Raw genomic sequence first — 27,282 nt, 5'->3', positions numbered from 1 at the left:
CCAGATGCCCCATAAGTGAAGACTAATATTACCCCATTTTACAGATGAGAAAACTGAGGCTCAGAAAGACTGAGAAACTTGCCAAAAGTCGCTCATTAACTAAGTGATAGAACCTGGATTGAAGCAGTTGAATACTTCTGTATCCTTACCCGAGCCTGAACCAATTAAAAGGGAAAACAAAATTCATAATTAATAGTGAAAAAGAAAGCTTTGATTCAAACTGAATTTGAGGGAAAATGCTATTCTGAAAAGAATTGTAATTTATCTTATAATTAATGAAATTTAAATTATAATTGTACTGATGTGTTTTTTCCGAGTATAGCCAAAAAGTAAAAAAAAAAAAAAAAAAAAAATTCTTGTTTATAATTTTTTTTTGACAAAACAGCACTTTGTATTTCATGTAGCATTCTCACAGGGACATTAATAAAAATATCTGAATCATTTAAAAATATACTAGAAGGTTTCATTAATTTTCCCAAGGGTCTTTCATATGTGTTTGATGTTTACCATACTCCTTCCATATCCATCATCTTTTTTTGATTTCCCTAATTTAAAGGTTCACTGGTTTAACTGCCTGAATCTCATTTGAAAATGGCCTTCCTGTGATTCCAGCGATTCTCCAATACTACATTTTTTTTTCTTTTTGCAATTCATGCAAATAAATTGACTACTCTAACTCATCTGTAAACATCATTAATATACTTTGTTTGTGGTTCAAAACCATCTCTAATTGGCAGGCCCTGCAGGATTTATATTTCACACTGTCTTAGTCTTATGCCAATAGCCACTAGAACCCCACAAATTGGTTTGGCTCCAACACAGTCTTACCTCAGAAGGGGAGGAAAAAAGAAATACTCTAGGTTCAGTGCTAAAAATACAGTAAGAGGGAAATAAAGAAGGAAAAAGAAATACACACATGTTCAAAATCTACCAGGTACTATATTAATCTTTTTCACATATGCTCTCCTATTTTATCTTAACACTGGACCCATAGGTAGGTAACATATATTGCCTCATTGACCCTCACAGTGCACATTTTAGGCAGGCACATTAGCAATACAGAAGAGGAAACGGAGGTCTGAAAAAGTAGTGCAGCCAAGCTGACTCCATCCAGGCCTGGCTCTGAGTGGCTTAATGCACTCTTAACCACTGTGTACACTGCCTGCTTATACTGTGGGAGTTGCACTATGTGAGATCAGACAGTTGTTCGTTTGGTTTCAAATGTAAATGTCACAGAAATGACAAAACATTAAAAAAAATCAATTCAACAGTCTCAGAAGTCTCACCTCAGTAGGTGAGAAGGACTTGACTTTATTTAGTGGTAACAACCACCTCAATTAGAACAACTATTGCTTCAAAAGTCTTTCATGTTTAAGCAATTACACCTCATCTCCCCACAGTGAATAATATTAGCAGACAGCTCTGTGATCTCCAAGTGCAGATGTCATCTGTGAAGTATCACAGTCTACAAATGTAATAGTAAGCCAGATGATGTCACTTTGTGCCCAACCGGAAAGGCCACCTAAAATCAGGTGGGTCCAAGGTGAGTTGCCAACAATCTAACCATTTACACACAGACAAAATGGTATTGTGTAAAACACATTAATGCTCTGCTGAACTCTAGCATGAGATTACTTCATCTGCTGATGTTGCAATGGGCGGCCAAATTTTCTTTCAATACATTGAGGCTATGATGCCCATCTAAAAGAACCACAAGGTAGCTTCAACAGACAGAAATACAAATAAAATACTGGGTTGTTAGATATTGGTTTGCTTGTTTCTTGATAGTTCTATATGATCTAAATTGCTACTCAGGCAAATAATAACTTTGTAATTTTTAAAAATACTGTTTTATTTACACAAACACACACACACACACACAAATGAGTGCTTCTGCCTGTTGAAATAATAAAAATAAGTTCTAATTATAAAAATAAGTTATTTAATTGATATTCTGAATTCTATTATCTCTAAAGTACTAAAATTATCTATGAATTCAAATAATTTTAAAGGAAAATTCCCAAATAAAGTGAACATCTCACACTAATATTACTGTAATCCTATGCATTGAAAAATTATCTTGAATCCATTTTTGTTATTGTCTTATATCAAAGACAGAACATGGACTCTATTGCTTATTCCCAAAGGAAAGCTTTGTTCTTGTTATAACTTACAACAAAAGATAAATATGCTCATTTATTTTGGAGGTGGAAGGAAGGTCGTCAAGGTCCTACCTTTGATGTGGTTCTGCAGACCAGTGGGTCACGAAAGTAAGAATTCAGCCCAAAATGATTAGGAGAGCCCTGCAATAACAATTCTGTTCTCTGGGTTTCCCTGACTGGCATTTGACCTATAGAAGACCAGAACACTTAAGGCCTAAATGGTTTCACATGGAGCTACTTATTCAATCAGAAGTTTTCTTTTCTTTCTTTTTTTTTCTACTGTATTTAGGTAAATGCTTGCTAAAGCTCCATGAAGGATTTACTGAAAAATAAAAGTGATAGGTAAAGAAAAAGAAGATCCCAGTCTTATAGATGATATTTATCTAGATAGGATGATAACATTTCAAGGGTGAAATTCTAGAGCCAGCTACCTCACCCTTAGCACTGACATTTGGGGCTGGATAATTCTTTGCTGTTGGGGTTTTCTTGTGCATTGTAAGACATTAAGGAGCATTCCTGCTGTTACCCTCACCTCCAGTTGTGACAACCAAAAACACCTCCAGATATTGTCACAAGTCCTCTGAGGGGCAAAGTCACACTCTTCCAATCCTCATTCCCTCCCAGTTGAGAACCAAAATCCTTGAGAATTAGTCTATCTTCCAGCAATGAATAAGAGCAATCATTAGAAAAAAATGAAGGGGAAAATTATCCAAAATTTTACTGTGACTTAATTAGTTGATTTTTACAGGAATTATAGCTTAAACATATGAAGATGAATTTATAACAATAAATATAGTTAGGAATTTTAAAAAGCAAAACACTTGGTAGCTAAAAAAACAAAACAAAACAAAACTCAAGTCTAAAACTCAAAACCACAAGTTCATGAACCTTAAAATGTCAGATTCTTTCAGTTGAATACTGTGTTTAGACTGATATATATGATTTCTTATGAAGCCCATATTTAGAGGAATGTGTTACACTCATCTAAAAATGGCTCGATATCTAAACAGTAGTAGTACACCATCCATTTGTGGTAGTCTTAAACTCTTAATTATAGGTATATTCAAAGTACTTTATATCTTCTTATTGCCACATGATTTTTAACGTATTTTGTATTAGCTCTGTTTCTTCTCATTGCCAACTTTTTGCTGATATTCAAGATAAGTCATTGTCTTCATAGCATATTTACATTTTAATATTATAAAAGTAATGTTTTATTATGATTATTATGCTAAATATCTGAAAGGTTATATTTCCATTAACTGAATCAATCAATGTCTTTTACAAAAAGATAAAAGCAATTGAGATAGATTTCCCACTTCTCTGCTTGCTTCGTTCCATAGTATAAGTACCAGCTCTGCTGCATGGGAGTTGATCTGCTCACTTCCAACTCACAGTTCATATACATGCTATTTCTGCAAATATGAACAATGCTTATGTCATTTCTCTCTTCAGGATTACCTCTAGCTTTAGTGTTGACACATGTTAGTTTTGTCACCTTGGACAACACAACCTCATGCTGCTCCAGTTTCTTCATTGATGAAATCAATGGGAGGGGGTGATCTTTAAATTCCTTCCCATCTCATAAATTCTGAGGGTATTTGGGGAGAATACATAAAAGTGGATATCAACTGTTCCCTAAAAGGTCTTTAAAATAAAGAATATTATTTAATGGGTTATTATACACTTTTAAATTAAAGAGTTAGAAAAAATAGGTGTATGAATTTCCACATACAAATAAAGAGATGTGTAAGTTAAATAAGTTAGTTAAAATGTCTCTAAAAGTACCTTTAGATATTAAATCACAATGTCAAATGCAACAAAACACCTCATGGATGTAATATTTTTCACTATTATAATGCTTGACGATGATGATGATGATGATGATGTGGCCAAACTACTCTGATTCCTTCATCTGGGAAATGATAAAAAGTTCCTCTCGACTAAGAAACACAAAATAAAATAAGCACATAAATGCCCCAGCATTTCTTCGTGGTATTTATTAGGCTTTCTTGGAATTCTAGAGAAAACAGGAGTCCAGAAACTAAAGAGCTCCTGGAGGGAGAAGGCAATGATGGAGTCTCTTTATAGGACTCCATGGTCACAGAGAAGGTAGCACAGTTATACACCATATGTGGGTGACAGCATTATTTAGGGGTCAAACATGGAAGGAGAAAGAAAAGGAGAAGACCTAAGAAAAAAATATTAATTTGTGTAGAACTGAGTAAATGTTCCAGTTTTAAACACTTAAAAAAAATGAAGACAAAGAATGGGAATAAAATGGAAGAAATAATATTGTTGACATGGACCCTGGTTTCTTTCTTACTCAGGCTAAAGGTATCCAAGGGATGAAGGCAGTCACTGCATGTGATTCATTGCTAGCAAACTAATAGTGATGAGGTAGGTTCACATAGCCAAACTTTACTTCTTCAGTTTATTCTGGAAGTAGTAGTCACTATATTGTCCAGACTGATCTAATGATCTACACATTAAGATGAGTCAACGTAAGAAAAATATCCTCATAAAAAGACTGGAACTCTTGGGGCACCTGGGTGGCTCCGTTGGTTAAGTGTCTGCCTCTTGATTTTGGCACAGGTCATGATCTCACAGTTGTAAGATCGAGCCCCACTTTGTGCTCTGCACTGTCAGTGCAGACCCTGCTTGGGATTCATTCTCTCTCTCTGTCTCTCTCAAAATAAACATTAAAAAAAAAAAAAAAAAAGACTGGAACTGCTAAACTAACCTCCTTCTGTAACACCAGTGGCATCCAACTGAGGGTCAAAAGTCAATGGGCCCACCATTGTGAACCAGCAGACACTTGAGCCCCACCTGCTGATACCAGACAGCAGAGAACTTTCATGGAACACACTCCTAGTGTGGGCTTTCTCCTTAAGGACATAGACTGTGGGAAGTCTCTCAGAAACCTACACCATTACTTAGCTGTAAGATATTAGACACTATTTCTACACTCATACTGAAAATGGAAAAGTCACAAACAATGAATGCTCAATATTATGTGCATTTCACTCTTAATCATGATGGCTACAGTTATTAAAGTCAGGAAATCAAGTCAAGTTTAATCATTTGACTTTTCTAATCTTTGGAAACTAGAAGGTAAGATATCTCTCTTTGTTCACTCTTGATCATGTAAAATATGTTTTTTTCAATATATTATTTCATATATATTGTTATTTATAATATTTAAAGGTCAGCAAATTTGTTATTTGTGAAATGACAAAGTAGTCTGCTAATATAAGAATAAAATATAATTAGCAAAATGTTTTAATTATCCAGGTGATGAATAGTAAGAATTCCTGTTACTTTATTTCTAAATTAATAAACAATGAGAACTAGAAATATTATCATTAGCTTTACAAATAGCCTTGTTTTAATGTTCTGGTTTATAGAATAATCTTAAACTTAAGAGATTATAAAATCTCTTATACTGATAAACAATATATTGAAAAAGAAATTCTAATGTCCTTATTCATGAAATACTTTAAGGTAATTTAAAAATTTCTCAATATTTTCCATAGTTTAATTTATATAGTTAATAGCTTTATGACATCAGTCTTCTTAACTGATATAACTTTCAAAAACACTTAGCAACAAATGCTGAAAGATTTTTTGTACATGACACCTTCCTCAAAGAAATTTAATAGTGCTAGACAATAAACCCAGCCTTTATTTCCTAAATAGAAAATATATAAATCTGTATTTCCAAAAGAAAAGAATGTCACTATAGTCACATTCACATTTGTGGCAAACTGAACACTGTATTTATGTACATATATAGAGATATGTAAAGGGAAAAGAGAACTTCAAATTTGGAGAAACAACATGAGAGGAAAAAGGTTTTCAGATAGATGTCTTGTTTTTTGCAATTTATTCATAAAGCAACTACCCCTTAAATTCAAAAGAGAATAGTACATTTTTTTAGTTTAAAAAGTTGAGTGCTTACGAATAAAAGCACCTAATGAATATCTGTGGATATTGTCATATAAAACATGGTAGTTATTCCCACAGCATACAATACATACCATACATTTTCATGCCTTTATGGAATTTCAACTACTGTTCATTACTAATTTGTACTACATATTACTAAAGTGCCTCTATTTTATAAAATAAGCATACCTAAAGCATGAGCATATCAACTATCTTGCCTTAATTGAAAGAGTGACTACATGGCTGACTGAGGGAAACAGGGGCCAAGTCTTTGATTACTGGCTTCATTCTCTACATCAATGATTTCCAACTGTTAATTCGACGCCAAACACAGGTGATCCCAACTATCTTTAGAGGCATTGTGATCTTTCCATAACAAAGCAAAATAAGTACACTTAAAAAGAAAACTACAAAGTATTTGGAATAGAGAAAAGACATATAACCCCGTCAAAAATATCATGGAAAAAGTGTCAAACTCAGGAGGGAGGGCTGCTGTAATGAGCTATGCTACAGATCTTCAGTCAGTTACTAGTTTATTTTGTTCCACACCTTAGTGCTTCAATAAAGCATAACAGAACCCTAACTGACCCAAACACTTCAGAATTTTGTTAATGGATGAGTTAATTATTTATTCTCTTTGACTTCAATATTTATAAGAAATCTTTTGTGTAAGATTATCTTGCTACCTTGGGAGAAATATTAAACCCAACTGAAAGTTTCTTGATGTTGAGAAACAAATTATTCTATAGGTGGGGCCAGCAAATGTTTTCTTACAAGGCTAGACAGCAAATATTTTAGGCTTTGCAGGCCACCAGACTCTACTGTGAAAGCAGCCACAGATTAATATACAAACAAATGGACATGGCTATGCTCCAATAAAGCTTTTTTTTTAATATATAAAAATAGGCTGGTGGGTTGGATTTGACCCATGAACCATTATTTGCCAAATTCTGGTCTAGAATATCTTTATATTGAAAAATTCTTCATTCATACTTTTTAAAGTTAGAAATTCCCATAGAATACTATTCCTGTAGTCAAAAGGTGCCTTGGTCATTATTCTTCATTAGAGAAAAAGCACATACCCCAAAAAGGCTGCATCAGTCTGGGCGCTACTAGTTGGGCATTTGGGATATATACCTTAGGACTAGATTGAAGTTTACCACTTCATTAAAAAAAGAGTATTGTGTACCTGGGTGGCTCAGTCAGTTTAGTGTCCAACTTAGGCTCAGATCATGGTCTCATGGTTCCTGGCTTCAGGCCCCATATCAGTCTTTGAACTGACAGCACTGAGCTTGCTTTGGATTCTGTCTCCTTTTCTCTCTGCCCCTCCCCACCTGGCACACTCTTTCTCAACAAAATAAGTAAACATTAAAAAAAAAAAGTATTTTATTTGATCACTGTGATAACAGGGCAAAAGAGGACTGAGGTATAAATGCTAAACCTACGTAAGAAAACAAACTTAAAGTACTATAGCAATTATAGGCATACAGACTAAGATTATTAATTAGAAATGAATTTTATCTATTTATTAAAGTATGTCAGGGTTAATCTTTACTTCAGAATTGGTTACCCTTATGCATGAAATAAGTAAAAGAATATTTATTTAAAACTTTTACATAAATTCCTATTGTTCTCTAATTTAGACTGCCTAGCTTTCAACTCAGTAAAGTTTTACTAAAACATGAGATATTCATTCATTTATTCATTCATGCATTTAAAAATATGTATTGAATTTTTATTAGCACAGAGGTATTGTTTTATAAGCTGAAGATTCAAAAATAAAACACAGGAAGAAGACTTCCTTAATGGTAGATTCCAAAGAATCTCCTTGGAAAAGGTTAATAAATATATAAAAATAATAATTGTGAGAAAATGATAATAGTATTGTAGGACTAAGTTAATATGAAAATTAATTTTCAAGTTCAAAAAATGCTTTAAGTATTAACTATTAGAAATCTTAACAAATAAGTATTATATCATTTTTACATATACCCCTATAATTCTTCATTATTTGATATTAAATGAAATAAAAAATGAAATATTGATTTTCAGGTATATAATAAAACAGAATGTGTATATTACAAGATCAAGTTTTTAACAAATATTTAACAAAAGCCCTAGATGTAGAATATTACATATAGAATAACCCTTTCTGTATGTTTAAGGATAAAGACACTTGAAATGTTTCTGAAGGAGCTTTAGTGGGCCTGAGGACAGAGCTGGGAGTCAGTGAGAGGGAATGAAAGGGAAGAAAGAAGTTATTAATTTTAAAGTAAAATTTTTTAGGGCACCTGGGTAGCTCAGTCAGTTGGGCGGCAGATTTGATTTCAGCTCAGGTCATGAATTTGAGCCCCACATTTTGGCTCGACTATGCTCACAGTTTGGAGCCTGCTTCAGATCCTCTGTCTCCCTCTCTTTGCCCCTTCCCCACTCACTCACACATACTTTCTCTCTCTCAAAAATAAATAAATGTTAAAAAAAAGTAAATAAAATAAAAAAAATTTAAAGTGTTTAACACTGACAAAGACAAAAATTAGTTCTCATTATAAGATATGCAAATAGAGGATTTTTTTGAGGGAAAGTTATATTTTAATGTATCTTTTCATTCTGCAACTAAGAATGCTTTTCCCTATCCTAACCTATCCAAAACAATTGACTTTTACTTATTTATTTTGTTTTTCAGATGGAAAAGTTGAGGGGTGGAAAGCACAAAAACCCAAACAATGGGTATCAACATACTTAGGATGAAAGAGGGAGGAGGGACTATCATTTACTGAACAGATGCCTTGAGCATCCCGCACACCAAATGCTGTGAGCAAGGATAGCTACGATCTTCCTTTTCCTTTTCCCTCTACTAAGAATATCCACAACCACAAAATTAATTAAAGAAACTTTTCTGGCTGCTTTTTGTTTTCTTTTGGAGCAACAGACATGACAGATTGGGTTCTTATGCTCTAATGGCCCATCATGGGAATTTTTAACTTATGCAATTATAAAATAAAAATGTACTGATGCTAAAGATACCTTTATAAATCTATCACTTTACTCTTTCCTCATGACTTATAGGTTAATTATGTAGCTATACAGTCACATAAAATTTCACTGAAAAAGTTATAAGCATTACTAGTTGGTGGACATGAATGAAACAAATTAGGACTGGACTTCTCAATGATTCTCAAGCTAAAAGGCTAAAGGATAGTGAAATTTCATAAAACTTCCTAGAATTGTATTGTACAGGCAATTATCATTTTGTGAAGAGTATACAAGTTTTATAAAGATTTCTCATGCTTCAGCAAATCAGAAATAATGATAAGAGTACACATTTTCTTATTTAAAACCTTACATTTGCAACGGAAAAGCCAGCATGTTGCTAACAGTTTCAACAGAAACTTATGAGAAGCAAACAAGGCAATACAAACAAATATGGTTTTCTGAAAAAAAGTGATAATGATTCTAAATACAAGAACTGATTTCAAATTTATTTTAACATATACTCTAGAAGCATGGTAATTTCTGGATGTCTATTTCAATGGAATGTAAAGAAAGAATATTGACATCTAATTGACTCAAAGTAAAAAAATATATGGATTCTACAAGTTGAGTCTACACAAGTAAGAGTGACTTCCAGAAACAACCATTAGTTTACTACTTATTCCTTTCCATTCATTTTGAAACTTCCTAATATTTAGGTTAAAAATGTGCTTGTGGGGTGCCTGGGTGGCTCAGTCGGTTGAGCGGCCAGCTTCAGCTCAGGTCATGATCTCACAGCTCGTGAGTTTGAGCCCTATGTCAGGCTCTGTCCTGACAGCTCAGAGCCTGGATCCTGCTTCAGATCTGTGTCTCCCTCTCTCTCTGCCCCTAACCCACTCGCATTCTGTCTCTGTCTCTCTCAAAAGTAAATAAACATTAAAAAAAGAAAAAAAGAAAAAAAGAAAGAAAATGTGCTTGAGAAGACCTACCAATGAAAGTGGTAAAATTAGAACAGTGTTCAGTTTTCATGTTGAATAAAACACCTAGCAAACTTACTAAATAATTAAGTCTGGATTTGTATTTTTTCATTTACCACTTCTGACATTCAAAATATAGTTGATCCTTGAACAATGCAGACAGGTAAGGAATGGTAACCCTCCATGCAGTAGAAAATATGCACATAACTTTTGACTCCCCCTAAACTTAACTACCAATAGCCTACTGTTGACCAGAAGCCTTACCAATAACATAAACATTTGATTGACACATATTTTGTATGTTATACGTATTATATACTGTATTCTTACAATAAACTTAGCTAGATAGAAGAAAATATTATTAATAAAGTCATAAGAGAAAACACATTGTCAGTACTGTACTGTAAAAAATCTGTGTATAAGCAGACCTGCACAGTTCAAAACCTTGTTGTGCAAGGGTCAATTGTAGTTAAAAGCAGATGTGAAGTTTTCCCCAGTCTGCACAGTACACATACAGAATATAACATACAACTTTTTTAGTTGTTGTAAAAGTCTGAAATTCTCTTGTCCATTAACATATTTACTGACCTCTTCTAGGACTCTCGTGATTGAAGAGAATGCCATTCACCGCAAAGAGATTATATGCCTCACGGAAGTTCACCACAATCCAATAGGCATAGAGTTTTGCTGCCCCTGTTGAACAATTTTTTAAAAGGAAATAAAAGACAGTAATTATTATAAATGATGGTGTCTCCTTATAAAAGACAGTGATTTTCACTCATTTTAAATAAGCAACAACTTGCAAAAACTATAATTTATATTACATTAAGATAGAAAAAAATTTGAATGAAAGCCAAAGACAAAATAAAGGTTCCTTTGCTAGTTAATCATGTGCACAAGAAAATATTTAAGAATTTTTTACTTTTGTAATAGACACAGTTCTGTCTTCTACAATCTAACTGATTCAACTATAGTATGCAATATATCAAGTTGACCTAAGATCTTATTCCCATTTTCTTAGTTTTAAGGAATTAGAAAGTAAAAAAAAAAAAAAAAAAAAGGAATCTTAATATTCTAGATGCTTAGAAGTTTTATCACTAAAGTCTTCCGTGAATACTCTTTTTTAAAAAATATATAAGATATAATAGACCTGGTTTTTTTGTTCGTTTGTTTTTAAATATCTGAACCCAGGGAAACTTCTGTTGGGAAAATAAAAAACATGAAATGAAATCTATCACTTCAGCAAATCTTACAACAGTTTAGTAAAAAAAAAAGTCATGTGGGCCTAATTTTCCTTTCAAAGTGATCTGTATGGAAGACTGAATGAACATGGATTGGTGAAGTGAAGTGGTAATTTCACCCTGGAGGCAATGGTAGCAAATACTTGTAGTTAGCAGTGTATAAAGGTATGCTTCTCAATGTCTGCTCACTTAGTCCAATCTGAGTGTTAATCTCACACTCAAATGACTTCAGATGAGAGAAAGGAACAGAATTAAAGCAGAAGCACACGCACGCCCATGCCAAAAGAACATGGCACATGTACAAGTTTATACCCATGCGTTCTCACCATACGGTGACCGAGGATAAAAAGGAGTTGTCTCCTTCTGGGGTATTTCTTGCACTTTCCCATAAAGTTCACTAGTTGAGGCTTGGTAGAACTTCACAGAGTTGATAAGGCCACAGGTCTTAACTGCATCCAGAAGCCGCAAAGTGCCAACTCCATCAACATCTGCAGTATATTCAGCCAAGTCAAAAGAAATCTGGAAATAGCAGGTGAAGACAGTGTTACATTAATGTTTAGCAGCAACATAGATGCTGACGGTGGTAAAACAAACACATTTTACAATTTCACTTACTTAGAAATGTTATGCTTATAAAAAAAATCATACAATTTCACTAAATATGGAATTCAAGAAAAAGACAGATGAACATAGGGGAAGGGAAGCAAAAATAAGATAAAAACAGACAGGAAGACAAACCATAATACACTCTTAATACAGAGAACAACCTGAGGGTTCCTGGTGGGGTGTTGGGTGGAAGAAGGGCATTTGTTGGGATGAGCACTGGGTGTCATATGTAAGAGATGAATTACTAAATTCTATTCCTGAAATCATTATTACACTATATGTTAACTAACTTGGATTTAAAATTTAAAAAAAAGAAAAAGAGGGGTGCCTGGGTGGCTCACTCAGTTGAGTGTCCAACTTTAGTACAGGTCATGATCTCATAGTGCGTGAGTTCGAGCCCCGGGTCGGGCTCTGTGCTGACAGCTCAGAGCCTGGAGCGTGCTTTGAATTCTGTGCCTCCCTCTCTCTCTGCCCCTCCCCTGTTTGTGCTCAATCTCTCTCTCTCTCTCTCTCTCAAAAATAAATACACATTAAAAATTTAAAAAATAAATAAATAAATAAAAATAAATTTAAAATCATGGAAAAATATTTTCTAATAGCAGAATAAGAGTATGAATGTGATCTATTCTAACATCAAATGACTGAAAAATATCTTAAGAAATATCTATTAATTATCCATGGTAAAGTGAAGAACACTTTAAACACACATATTACTTCCTAATTCTAGGCTGAAGTCCCTATGGCTGTGGTTCTCAAAGTGCAAACCCTTGCTCCTCAGAATCACCTGTGGTATTTCTAAAAATCCAGAATGAACCAATCTCTTGGGGGTAGAATCCTAGGAAATCCACATTTATAATGAGTCAATCCCAGTTGACTTTTATGCAGAGAAGTTTGAGAATATGTGTTTTGGACACAGTTGATTTTTTAAAAGATTGTTTTATTTTTTTAATTTTTAACTAAGATACAAGATTTTTAGCATATCACATGCATACATAATCTTTTAATTTTGAGGCACATTAAATACAGTAAGTACTAATGTATAGAATTGAATGATTTCCAAAAAGGGGTTTCAAGGAACAAATATTTTGCGCTTCCTTAGGATGGTTCTTAAAAATAAATGTGACTGATATATTATTTTTCTTAAATTATTTCTAAGCACAATAAATATAAATTAACCTAATATTAAAATGTCCCCAAACAGTAATGATGAAAATCTTTGTCACTGGTTTATTTGCAGGCCAGTAACAGCAGGGCACAATACAAAGATGCTTCCCTGCTGCCTGGTGAATGACCTCAATCTTCACCTGGAAAAACCCCTCGCTGAGGTGAGTGAGGTTACTGGCCCTCATTGCTGCCAGTCCTGAGTGTCACCTGGGCACAAGCTGCAGTCTTGTGCAGTCTGTCTTTAGGGAACTTGGGCGATTGCTGACCACAGACCTGACTCTAAACGCATGTCATCTAGGCCTGTCAGTAAAATTCACATGGCAGACATGAGATAAAACAGGATAAGAGTAGGGGTGCCTGGGTGGCTCAGTTGGTTAAACACCCAACTACGGTTCAGGTCATAATCTCACACAGTTTGTGACTTCGAACCCCACATCCAGCCTTGTGCTGACAGCTCAGAGACTGGAGCCTGCTTCAGATTCTGTGTCTCCCTCTCTCTCTGGCCCTCTCCTGCTTGTGTTCTTTCTCTCTCAAGAATAAATAAACCCTTAAAAAAATTTATTTTTATTTTTTTATTAATTTTTTTTACATGTTTATTTATTTTCGAGGGTCAGAGAGACAGAGTGCAAGCAGGGGCGGGGCAGAGAGGAGAGGGAGACACAGAATCTGAAGCAGGCTCCAGGCTCTGAGCTGTCAGCACAGAGCCTGACACGGGGCTCGAACTCATGAACCGTGAGATCATGACCTGAGCTGGAATCAGACGTTTAACCGACTAAGCCACCCAGGCACTGCCCCAAATTTTTTTTTTAAATAGGATAAAAGTATGTTTCCTCCCAAGCTTTCATAGGCAAGAAAGCACAATTTGGGGTTACACTTTTCAAGTAACAGTTTATTACAATAAAATTTACATACCATAAAATTGACCCTGTTAAAGCTTACGACTCAGTGGTTTTTAGTATTCACAGCATTATGCACTCATCACCGCCATCTAATTCCAGAATGTGTTCATCATCCCCTAAAGAAACACCATACCCATTAGCAATCTCTTGCCCATCTTCCCTTCCCACCCCCACAGCCACTAATCTGCTTCCTGAATCTATGCAGTGACCTATTCTGGATGTTTCATATATATGGAATCATAACATGTGGCCTTTTATAACTGGCTTTCACATATCATATTTCCATTTCTCTTGGACATGTACCTAGAAGTAGTGTCATTTGCATACAACATTTAACATTTTGAAGAACTGCCACATTATTTTCTAAAGTGGCTGCACCATTTCACATTCTTACCAGCACTAAATAAGGGTTCCAATTGTTCCACAGTCTACTCAACACTTATTATAGTCTGTCTTATTGATTGTAGACATCCTAGAGAGTGTGAAGTTGTATATCACTGTGGGGTTTTTTTCTTATTAAGGTATAATAGACATAAAATATTATCTTAGTTCCAGGTGTACAATAATTTGATATATGCATATATCATGAAATGACCACAAGTCTAGTTAACATCCAACACCACACACAGTTACAAAATTTTTGATGATGACTTTTAAGATCTAGTCTCTTAGCAACTTGCAAATGATACAATACAGCATTATTAACTATAGTCATCATACTATACATCACCATGACTTATTTACTTTACAATTGCAAGTCTGTACATTTTGACCACCTTCACCCATTTCATCCACTGTCCACCACCCCACTCCCTTGTCTCTGGCAATGACCAAATTATTCTCTGTATCTATGACTGTATTTGTTTTCTCTTTTACTTTTTTTTTAGATTCCACATACACATGAGATCATAAAGTAGTATCATGAGTAGTTATCTCTCTCTGTCTGGCCTTTTTCACTTATCATAATGCCTTCAAGTTTCTTGCATGTTGTCACAAATAGCAGGATGTCCTTCTTTCCTTCTTAATACAATATTCCATTGTATATATTCACCACATCTGCTTTATCCATTCAGCCATCGATGGACACTTAGGTTGCTTCCATATCTTTGCTACTGTTAATAATGCTGCAATGAACATGAGGATGTAACTACCTTTTCCAATTAGTGTTTTAATTTCCTTAGGAATTGCTGGATCATATGGTAGTTCTATTTTTAATTTTTTAAGGAAACTCCATGCTGTTTTCCACAGTGGCTACACCAATACATTCCTGTATTCCCACTAATAGTGCACAAGGGTCCCCTTTTCTCCACATCCTCACCAACACTTGCTTTCTCTTGACTTTTTGATAATAGCTATTCTAACAGGTACAATATGATATCTCATTATGGTTTTGATTTGCATTTCCCTGATGATTAATGATATTGAGCACCTTTTCATGTATGTGTTGGCCATCTGTCTTTTTTTAGAAAAATGTCTATTCAGATCTGCACATTTTTAAATCAGATTTTTTTTTTTTTTTGCTATTGAGTTGTTTGAAGCCTTTATTTTGGATATTAGACCCTTATCAGATATATGATTTGTAAATATTTTCTCCCATTCAGTAGGTTGCCTTTCCATTCTATTGATGGTTTCTATTGCTGTGCAGAAGCTTTTCAGTTTAATGTATTCCGACTTATTTTATTTTTGCTTTAGTTGCCTTTGCTTTTGGTGTGAAATCCAAAAAATAATCACCAGTACCAATGTCAAGGACCTTACCACCTGTGTCGTTGTTGTTGTTGTTGTTGTTTTTCTCGTTATATACTTTCTGGTCTTACATTCAAGTCTTTATTTAATTTTGGTGTTTGGTGTCAGATAGTGGTCCAGTTTAATTCTTTTGTATATGGCTGCCTAGTTTTCCCAATGCTATTTATTAGGAAGACTGTCCTTTCCCCATTATATATTCTTGGTTCTTTCATCATAAATTAGTTACCATCTATGTATAGGTTTATTTCAGGGGTCTTGGTTCTGTTCAAATGATCTATGCATCTGTTGTTATGCCAATACCATATTGTTTTGGTTACAATAGCTTTATATGACAGCTCGTAATCAGGAAGTATGGTACCTCTTGAAATCAGGAAGCATCATGGTGCCTCTAGCTTTGTTCTCAAGATTTTGCTTTGGTTATTAGGATTCTTTCGTGGTTCCACACAAATTTCTCACTGTGGTTTTGATTTGCATTTACCTAATGACTAATGATGTTAAGCATCTTTTCATGTGCCTATTGGTCATTTGTACATGTTATTTGCAGAGATGTCTATTCAGATCTTTTGCCCATTTTTAAGTTTGGTTATTTATCTTTTTTATTATTGAGTTATAAAAGTTCTTTATATATTCTGGACAAAAATCTCTTACCAGATACATGGATTGTAATTGTCTTTTCACTTTTTTCCCCAGCTTTATTGATATGTAACTGACATGTAACATTGTGTAAATTTAAGGTATTCAAACACTTTCACTTTCTTAATGGTATCCTATGAAACATAAAGTCCAATTTATCTAATTTTTCTTTTGTGTTTGTGCTTTGGTGTCATATCTTAGAATGCTTTGCTTAATTCAAGAGCATAAAGACTTACTTCTAGTTTTATTCCAAGAGTTTTATAGTTTTATTTCTCATGTTTAGATTTTCAATCAGTTTTGGCTAATTTTTATGTATGTGGTGAGCCAGAAGTCCAAAGTAGTTGTTTGCACATCGATGTCAAGTCCCAGCACTGTTTGCTGAAAAGGCTATTCTTTTTCCACTGAATGGTCTTGGAATTGGGTCATTTTGTTCTCAAAAAAAAAAAAAAAAAAAAAAGCTGTGGCTCCAATTTGAGGGTATAGTTCATTGAGTGGATCTCAGAAGATGGGGATGTCAGGGCTCTTGAGCAGACCACTCAACCACTCTTCCTGGCTGTAGTTTTCTTATAGTATAGTGCCACCACTATATATTTATAGGACATTTTACAATTCAAAAGTGCTTTTGTTGGAGCTTTACAACAATTCTAGGAAAAACAGAAACCAGTTCTGAGGTTCACAGAGAATGACTTGATAAAAGTCACACTAAAAGTCAGGAACAGCAAATCTGGGTCTCCATTCCTGGAATGGTGCTCAGTGCTCAGCCTTTCTGAGACTCACTCTGTGAGGACACAATGAAAGCCTCAGACTCTGGCAAGACATAGAAATGCACATATGTGCAACTGTGTATGCATGTACATGTATACATGCAGAGTGTTGCCATGTTGTCTACAGTTTCTAACGATTCATGAAATGCAGATGAAAAAACCGTGAACCAGATGATCTTTAAGATCCTTTCTATATATCAGCCAAGCCAATACTTAAATCTTTTTTTTTACATATAAATTAATATCCAATCACATTTGGAATCTGTCTTGATGGGATCAGTCAAGTATGAAGGGCAAGACAATGTTGGATATTTTTTTCTCTTTGGCTATTTTTTTTTCATTTATATACATATTATGTAAACAGCTATATGAAAAGAAAAGCTGGCATATGAATACTCAATATTGAGCAGACATAATTCTAAACATCTTGCATATACATGTTTAATCCTAAAACAGGTAAACACTAAAACTGAGGCACAGAAGGCTGAAGGCAAGTGTTGAAGCCACATACTATACTTACAGGAAAGTTATATATATTATATAATTGTATTTTATATTCACAGTGAAGCAGAAGTCCTTGTGTATATATATATGCTCCTATTTCTGAAACACAGGATAAGGAGATTCTGCACAACAAAAAGCTTTTCTTGTGTTAGAATATCCAATTAATCATGTCCAAAAGAATTAAAAGCAGTTAGGCTTAAGAAAGTAAATATGGCAGGGGAGTGGGAGTTATAGGGCAGGATGGTTCCGTACAGATTTTTTTAGTAAGTCCATCAAGAATTCAGCATATGTTTAATGTTCAAAATGCTAAAGAATATGATTGGCTAATAAAATCTAACTGTCCACAAGGTTTTATAATATAGAGCAACAAATTAACTGACTTTCTTTAAAAAAAAAATATCAGACTACTCCTCTGTAGCTTGATAAACCTCTCATGGTTACAAGTACGATTCTGAAATACACCGAAACATCAGGGGTCTGGAAAGTTACAGGCCAAATCTGTTCCTATACCTGTTTTTGTAATAAAGTTTTATAGAAACACAGCCACATGCATTCATTTATGTGTTTTCTATGATTGCTTTCACACTGTAACAGCAGAGTTGAGTAGCTGAGACACAGAATATATATTCTACAAAAACGAAAATATTTACTAACTGGCTCTTTACAGAAAGAGCTTTCTGCACCCTGAACTAAATCATAGTTATATTTTGGGGCCAAGACTGAATAATTAAAAAAAATGTTTATCATTACTTCTTCCAATATTTCCTCAATATTACAGGATGAATATGGAGTATGCTTCCGATCACGAACAGAGCTGCATTTTCAGAGGCATGGAGACTCTGTTAACAGTAGGAACTTATTTTATCTAATAAGGAGAATAAAAAAATAAGACTGATAAAAAACCAAAGCCTACAAAATTAGTCCCTACCTTCCCCTTCTAAAACTTTTTTCTTCACTTGGGTTTGGAGCCCTACCTTCTTCTAATTCTCTTCTACTTCACTGACACAACTTCCTGGGCTCTTGTGCTGTCCCACCATCTCCACTCTGGCCCTGTGGCTCCTTCCCACCCACTGTGAGGTGTCTCACTCCGTCTGGGTCTCACATCAGCATCACTGTGCCTAGGACCCCAAGGGTCCATCTCTAGGCCTGCCTGGACCTGAGCTGTAGGACCACCCCCCCACCATTTCTTCCCATCTGTTTGACAGGCTTCATATCATCTCATGTTGAACTGGCTCAAAACAGAATTCTGGATGTTGTCGCCAAAGTTCTTCCCTTGGCCTCTCCTCTGCAAATGATACCCATTTACCTACTGCTTGAGACAAAACCTAGGTTTCATGGATGCCCTTCTTGTCCTTCAGAATTCGCAGAAATAACACCTTCCCCACTACCATCTGCAGCATCCTTATGAAAGCTGCATCACCTTCCACCAGGACTATAGCAGCACCTGAGCAGCTACTAGTTCAACCACAGTCCTCCTCCCACCCGGCCCCCAAGTGCTTCTCCATCTCATTGCCTACTCTGCTTTCTCTCACCAACGACCCTACCTCTCTGGACATTCTGCTGTCCCCAGACTAGTGCCAACTCCTGCCTACAACCTTTACACTTGTGTCCCTTCTATGTGTGTGTGTTCTTCCTTCTTTACTATCTCTCTTTTTTCTTCCCTTATCTCTGTTCAAATGTCACCCTTCAGAAAGGGCTTCTTTGCCTTCCTCTGTATCTAAAACACCCAATGCTTTGTCATCTCTATATTTACCCAGGACTCCACACTGCTTCATTTCTTCTTCATTTTAATATATTATCTGTTTACTTGTTTATTTTCTATCTCCTTCATCAAAATGTAAGCTCCTTGATGGCGAGGATTTGATCTTTTCTATTGTATCCCTCAGACTGAAACATTGCTTGGCATGGTATTTGTTGAATGAAGACAGCGTGTAAACAAATGAGGAATTTAAATGTCAAATATACAAATAACAAAATAAAAATAAAAAAAAAAAACCCAAAAACTAGTAGAAAATAAAACAGGCTACCAGAATGATAGAAAGGGTTGGTAATTTCACAGTACTGAAATAGATAAAATTTCTAAGAGCAAGATGGACAAAATTCTATATAAATTTCAAAGCTTTAGTATAACAATTATTAAACAAAGGTTTAATGATTAAATACTACACTATGTAAAGAGGTATAATTCAGAGTAAAGGAGAACCATCTTAGACTATAATCAATGAAGTGGGTGTAGGAGAAATGGGTTATTGAAATGTCCAAAGATCTTGTAGTGGGATATCTTCATCTGTAACACGCTATTAGGACAGTCTCAGAGAAGAGTAGTAAAGCCTTATAGAACCAGAGAAGTATTTAAAATTAAAAGAAAATAGTTAATTCAAGTACAAATATAAAGAAAATTGCTCTTCTCAACATTCAAAGACATAAACAGATATCCTCAGTTATCCTCATTTGTATATCAGTGGTAAATCATGGCCTCACTTAAAACAAAAAGAAAATTAGAAATGGTCACCTAAAAGTCTATGTGGGATCCAGACATGAACTGAAGGTTTACAGTGCAATTCTACATAGACTGCAGATTGGAATGTAAATTCTAGAACTGTTTTAATTGTATCAGACTATTATACTGCAGGTGTGGGTTCACTGTGCTAGATTTCACATTAAATAAAGCAAATAATAATGATAATTCTACCATCTTTAAAGACTTATTCCTCTTCAAGGTTATCATAAATTCATGTCCATTCTATAACCACACAAAAAATGAGCAGAGCTGGAAGTGGGCATTCTAACCAAATAGGATGAGAAAATTGTGTTGATGATGACAATTAAAATGTTATTTATATTAGCTTATTATAAGAGAACATGAACTATGTCCAATTAGTAGATTGGTTTCCAAAATGGCGGTGACTGAAGTCCTGCCATTTTTACCTATTAAAAATGATCACCAAAATTGAATACATGAGGTCAGAAATGTTTTTCACCTGAAACACAAAGAAAACTTTATAGAGGAATTTAAAGATACACAAAGTTATTTGTAGTAGGTGTTGCATGAGACCACTCGGCTATCCGTATACCCTTATAATGTATGTTGTTTGCAGCCTCCAAGTCCAACATGACTTGGCCTCTCCAACCTCACTCCCTATCTGCCTCCATGCCAGCCCCACTAGTCCCTCAATGCTCCCAGTAAGCCCTACCTCAGGGCCTGGGTGTTCACTCTTTCCTCCACTCAGGACATTTTGCCCCTGGATATTTGCTTGGCTGGCTCCCTTCACTTCTTTCCCTCACAAGGCCTTCCCTGACCTTGCCATTTAGAACAAACAGCTCTTTCCAACCCATCCTCTCACTGCAGACATCTCTCCAGAGTACCCAACACATTTGACTCTAAGTGTCTTCATTTGTTTAGCCAGCCTGTAAGCTCTCTGAGGACAGCAGGTTATTGGTGTTTTTCCCCCAGGCTTCCTACCACTTAGAAGAGTTCCTGTCACACAGAAGGTGCTCCAGAAACATTATTTGAATGAATACAGTGGCACTAAATCTGAGGTTTAGGCATGTAATTTCTCAATGACCTTATTTTACAATTAATAATGGAGTGAACTTTACATATGAAGTATATGAAATTTTAAAAATCTCAATGAATGAGCCAAAGTTTCCTGAATAAAAATGTTGCCTCAGAGAAAAGACTGGTGTGGCAAAAGAACTATATATGGAAAAAGATAACCAGAGACCAGAACTTCCTCTAACATTTGCTTTTAGAGACATAGGAGGCTCAAAATACCAGTAGGCTGGAAATGCCTAAGACCACACAAGCAGCTGCACTGTTTTACTACTCCTCAAGACTTTGAATCTACAAGTGAGAGTTATTAGCCAATGAGAACAACAATAAAACATTACTTTCCATCATGAATCAGCCTTTCTCAGCAGAAATCCAGCAAAGCTGGCATTTATTTAGCAGCTGGGACTAGAAGTAAATCTGTTTTAACAGAGTGAAACAAGTATGGATTCTGAAGAATTGTATGTCAGTGGGCAGGAAGGGCTTCCTTGAGGGGATCTAGAGAGGGTGCACTCCTGTTTTAGAAGCACCGTCCCCAAGCAGCAGGGCAACATATCCTGATTATAGGAAATACAAAGGTGTAAAGAAACAGACCCCTATATTCCTCACTTGTCTTATGGGTACAGATCAGAAAAAAATGTGGTGGCTCCTGGGTGACTCAGTCAGTTGAGCATCTGACTATTGATTTTGGCTCAGGTCATGATCCCAGGGCTGTGGGACCGAGCCCTGTGTCAGGATTTGTGCTGGGCATGGAGCCTGGTTGAGAAGATTCTCTCTCTCTCTCTCTCTCTCTCTCACCCTCTTCCTCTCTCCCCCACTTGTATTCTAAGAAAAAGAAAAAAAAAGAAGAAAAACAAAAACAAAAAGTAAGAGGTGCGAAGAGGTTACAAAATGAATGCAATAGGAATTAAGACAGGCATGGTTGAAATGTTTGTAACAAGGTAGGGATATAGACTTAAAGGAGCAGAGATGACAAGGACAAATCAAAAAGGGCTCAGCGAAGAGATGGCCTACATAAGCAAATGTAGATGGAGGGGTATGAAGCAATCTAATGGATGGGCCAGCATGAGCAAAAGGAGGGAAAATGCACTGGCCATGTTTGGGAAACAAGAAGCCTCCAGTTTAGACGGAGAAAGGACAAGAAGCAGAAGGAACTAATTTTGTAAACACCAGTAGAAGTCATTCTGGGAAAGGTCTTATATGCCAGCCTGTAGTTTGTTTAGCAGGTACTGAGGAGGAACAATGGTTCTAGAACTGAGGAGCAGCATCATTTCAACAAGGGCTTCTCGCTGTGCACTACAGTCCAAGATGCATCTCTTTTTGCCCCCAGCCCAGCCAAGGCCCAGATCAGAAACATTTATTACTCACATTTATAAACCTGGTTTTATATGATTTTTCCTTATTCACTGCACTTGTATTTTTGTTCAAAACCTTTTATAACTACAAATTGGAACACCAAATAATCATAAGGGCATTACTTCATTGAAGTGATACACTCCTGCCAGACTGAACAAATGTGATATCTTTATTTACCTTTATATGTCCAACATAAATTAATACGTAGTTTCCAATAAGTTTTTGAAATCCTCGAAGTAGACTAAGGACTCTCAGAGGTAATCAGAACTTTCATTATACAGAACAAGGTAACAGTCCCCAGATGCACTGTGCTCCAAAAAAACTCTGATAGAGTCAAGGCAGCACCATACTGCTTTTGTCTCTGTCTACTCCCCACACTGTGGGGACCAGGCTTTTCCATGTGTCATTCCTATTGCTTACTAGCCAAGTTAGATTTGTTGAATGAATGAATGAATGAATGAATGACTAACATAAACTTTTTTCACACCATATTTTTACCATCAAGACAAATTGAAACTTTGTCTAATCAGAGTAGAAAAGATATATGGTATTCTACTCATAGAGTTTTCTAACGTTTTTGCCTTCTTGAAGAGCACAGTTCCTGCTGTGGAAGGTCAACCACACTGCAATACCTTATAAAATCTTATTACTCTTCCCATTTACTAACACCAAAAGGAAGCTCAGCTGTCCCAGGACAGCTTCAGTTTGAATTCCTTCAGTTTGAAAATCTTCATCTCTGACATGAGTTTTTGTCCCCCACTTCAGCAATAACACCTTGGTCACAATTCTTTGCCACATTCTGTATCTCCAAGAATCTCTGGCCCCATTCTTTAAAACCTTTCTTGATTTCTCATTTAAGAGAGACCACAAGTTGAAAAAAAGAAAACAATTAAACTATGTCTCTAGGTTTTGTAGAAAATCTTAATTTAAAAATACTTTGTGACTCCAATTATCACAAATCAGCTATAGCAGACATCTTTTTGTTTTCCAGTTTACAGAGTTGTATCAGCTGGTGATAAACATAGAAAAACCTGTAATGATTTTTGTATGAAAAAACAATACCAGAAGTAACTATCCAATTTTTCAAGAGCAAAAGTTACAAAGATTCTCTACAAATAAGCAGAAATACAAGCTTACTACATGAAAGTAATTACACTGGAATACTAAACCAAGGTCCACAAGGTCCATGGATAGAATTCAAGGAGGCATGTAGATCTGGATAAGAAAAATATACACTTTCATTTCTAGCAAATTCTATCTGAAATTGACAATTTCTTTCAATTTTGAATATAAGCAAAAATCCTTGGTAATAATAGCACCACATGTGACTTTTTCACCAATGGATATTCAAGACATTTTTATACCACAGCATAGTTGCTACAAAGGTCTTAAAGTATCACTTGTGCCCATCACTGCTTTAAAGTCACAGTGGTGACTTCACATCTCGCCATATAATGTATCACATCACATTATTACATCACAAGCCTGGCTTTTAATAATTATAATATTAGCATATGAATATAATTTGTTTCCTTTGTAACCCTAACTGTTTTGCTTTATGCTTTTCAAAAACATTACTCTGAGAATATGTATAGGCTTCACCAGACTATTTGAAGGAGTCATGGCATAGGAAAGAATGTCTGCTGTATATTGAGTGGTAGTGACAGAGTATCAATACTTTAGAATGTGGTTAAAGAAGAAAAATTCCTCTAAAAGAGATCCTACCTTAGGCCACAAAACAAACTTAACAAATTTAAGAAGATTAAAATCATATCGAACACCTTTCTGACCACAAAGGAATGAAACTACAAATTACATGAAGAAAACTGGAAAATTCACAAATATGTGGCAAATCAACAACATGCTACTGAAGTAGCATGGGTAAAAGGAGAAATCAAAAGAAAAAAAAAATACCCTGAGAGCAACAAAATGGAAATGTAACATAACAAAATGTATGGGATGCAGAAAAAGCAGTTCTAAAAGGCTTATGAGTTCATAGTGATAAATGCCTTTCTGAAGAAACATGAAAAGTTTCAAATAAGCAACCTAACTTCAGACCTTAAGGAACTAGAAAAAGAAGAACAAAAACAAAGCTAGTAGAAGAAAGGAAATAACAAAGATTAGAGCAGAAATAAATGAAATAGAGACTAAAAAGACAAGAAGATGATATTAAAGATCAATGAAACTGAGGGCTGCTTCTTTGTTAAAGATAAATTGACAAACCTTTAACTTGAGTCACCAAGAAAAAAAAGAGAGGGTGCTCAAATAAAATGAGAAATGAAAGAGATGTTATAATTGAAACCTACAGAAAAGAAAAAGAATCATAAGAGACTACTATGACCAATTAAGCCCCAACAAACTAGACAACTTAGAAGAAATGAATAAATTCCTAGAAACATACAACCCATCAAGACTAAATCATGATGAAACAGAAAATCTGAGTAGACCAATATAAAAAGGAGATTGAATCGGTAATCAAAGACTCTTAAAAAAAAACAAAAGTCCAATACCAGATGGCTTCACTGGTTATTTCGGCCAAACATTCAAAGAATACCAATACCTCTCAAACACTTCCAAAAAACAGAAGCAGGGAAACCTTTTTCAAATACATTTTACAAAGTCAGCACTATCTTGATACCAAAACCAGACAATGATGCCACCAAAATAAATAAATAAAATAAAGGATAATATCCCTGGTGAACACTGATGTAAATAAATCAATAATTATTGGCAAACTGAATTAGCAAACTGAATTTTAATGATCATTAAAAATATCATACACCATGAGCAAGTGGGATTTGTTCCAAAGATGCCAGAATGGTTCAACACCTGTATATCAGTCAATGTGACACATCAAACTAACAATATGCAGGATAAAAATGTATGATCATCTCAAAAGATGAAGAAAAAGCAATTGACCAAATTCAGTACCCATTTATGATAAATACTGAACAAAGCAGGTAAAGAGGAAACATACTTCAACAAAATAAAGGCCATATATGACAAGCCCACAGCTAAAATCATACTCAATGGTGACAGGCTGAAACTGTTTCCTCTGATATCAGGAATAACACAAGGATGCCCATTCTCCCCACTTTTATACAGCATAGTATTGCAAGTCCTAGCCTGAGCATTTAGGCAAGGAAAAGAAATAAAAATTATCCACATTGGGAAGGAAAAAGTAAAACTATCATTATTTGCAGATGACATACTATATATAGAAAACCCTAAAGACTCCACCAAAAAGCTGTTAGAATGAGTAAACAAATTCAGTAACAATGGAGGATACAAAATCAATACACAAAAATCCATTGTTTATTTATACTAATGACAAACTATCAGAAAGAGTAATTTAAAAAACAATGCCATTTACAATTGCATCAAAAAGAAGAAAAGAACTAAAAATAATTTTAACCAAGGAGGTGAAAGACCTATATATTGAAAACTACAAGGCATTGATGAAAGAAACTGAAGAAGACACAAATGTAGAGATTACCATGGTCATGGATTGAAAGAACTAATATTGTTAAAATGTTCATACTACACAAAACAATATACAGATCTAATATAATCCCTATGAAAATTACACTGTCATTTTTCACATAAATAAAACAAACAATCCTAAAATCTGTACGGGACCACAAAAGACCCTTAATTGTCAAAGCAATATTGAGAAAGGACAAAACTGGAGGCATTATGCTTCCTGATTTCAAGCTATATTACAAAGCTATAGTAATCAGAACAGTATGGTGTTGGCATAAGAACACACACAGTTCACTGAAACAGAATAGAGACCCCTGAAGTAAATCAATACACATATGGTAGACTGACATGTGATAAAGAATTCAAGAATACACAATGGGGAAAGGACAGTCTCCCCAATAAATGGTATTGGGAAAAATGGACAGCCATATGCAAAAGCATTAAAATGGACCACTATCTTATACCAAACACAAAAGTTAACTCAAAATGGATTAAAGATTTGAACATAAGACCTGAAACCATAAATTCCTAGAAGAAAACACAGGTTGTTAGGGTCCTTGACATTGGTGTTGGTGATTATTTTTTGGACTTCACACCGAAAGCAAAAGAAACAAATGCAAAAATAAAACAAGTGATTGTTGGGATGAGCACTGGGTGTTGTATGGAAGCCAATTTGACAATAAATTATATTTAAAAAATAAAAATAAATAAAACAAGTGGGACTACATTAAACTGAAAAGCTTCTGCACAGCAAAGGAAACCATCAACAAAACAGAAAGGCAACCTACTGTATGGGAGAAAATATTTGAAAATTATATATCTGATATGGGGCTGATACCCAAAATACATAAAGAATTCATACAACTCAATAGGAAAAAAAAATCTGATTTAAAAATGTGCAGAAGATCTGAATAGACATTTTCCAAAGAAGACATACAGATAGCCAACAGGTACACGAAAAGGTCTCCTCAAAATTATTAATCATCAGGGAAATGCAAATCAAAGCCATAATGAGGTATCACCTCACACTGGTTAGAATAGCGATTATCAAAACATCAAGAGAGAAAAGAGGACCCTTGTGCACTGTTGGTGGAAATACAGAATGCATTGTTGCAGCCACTAATGGAAAACAGTGTGGAGGTTTCTCAAAAAAAATTAAACATAGAATGGGGCACCCAGGTGGCTCAATCCGTTGGGTGCCCGACTTCAGCTCAAGTTATAATCTCATGGTTCGTGGGTTCAAGCCTGCACTGGGCTCTCTGCTGACAGCTCATAGCCTGGA

General features: G+C 35.1%; 1 protein-coding gene across 3 annotated transcripts in view; it reads right to left on the bottom strand.

Moving 5' to 3' along the window:
- Nucleotides 1-27,282, bottom strand: part of GMDS (GDP-mannose 4,6-dehydratase) — a 624,172-nt gene that overhangs the window by 326,649 nt on the left and 270,241 nt on the right. For all 3 annotated transcript variants that reach the window (XM_019419915.2, XM_019419914.2, XM_053904946.1), the window contains exons 5-6: nt 11,625-11,817; nt 10,646-10,750 (exon numbers count right to left, since the gene is read on the bottom strand). In XM_019419915.2, the coding sequence (XP_019275460.1) occupies nt 10,646-10,750; nt 11,625-11,817 (298 nt within the window). The remainder of the gene's footprint in view (nt 1-10,645; nt 10,751-11,624; nt 11,818-27,282) is intronic.

Source organism: Panthera pardus, unplaced genomic scaffold (genome assembly GCF_024362965.1).
Source record: "Panthera pardus isolate Hobbes unplaced genomic scaffold, ASM2436296v1 HiC_scaffold_17, whole genome shotgun sequence".
Classification (NCBI taxonomy): Eukaryota; Metazoa; Chordata; class Mammalia; order Carnivora; family Felidae; genus Panthera; species Panthera pardus.
The sequence above is the reverse complement of the archived record's forward strand: the minus strand, read 5'-3'. Positions and strand labels throughout refer to the sequence as shown.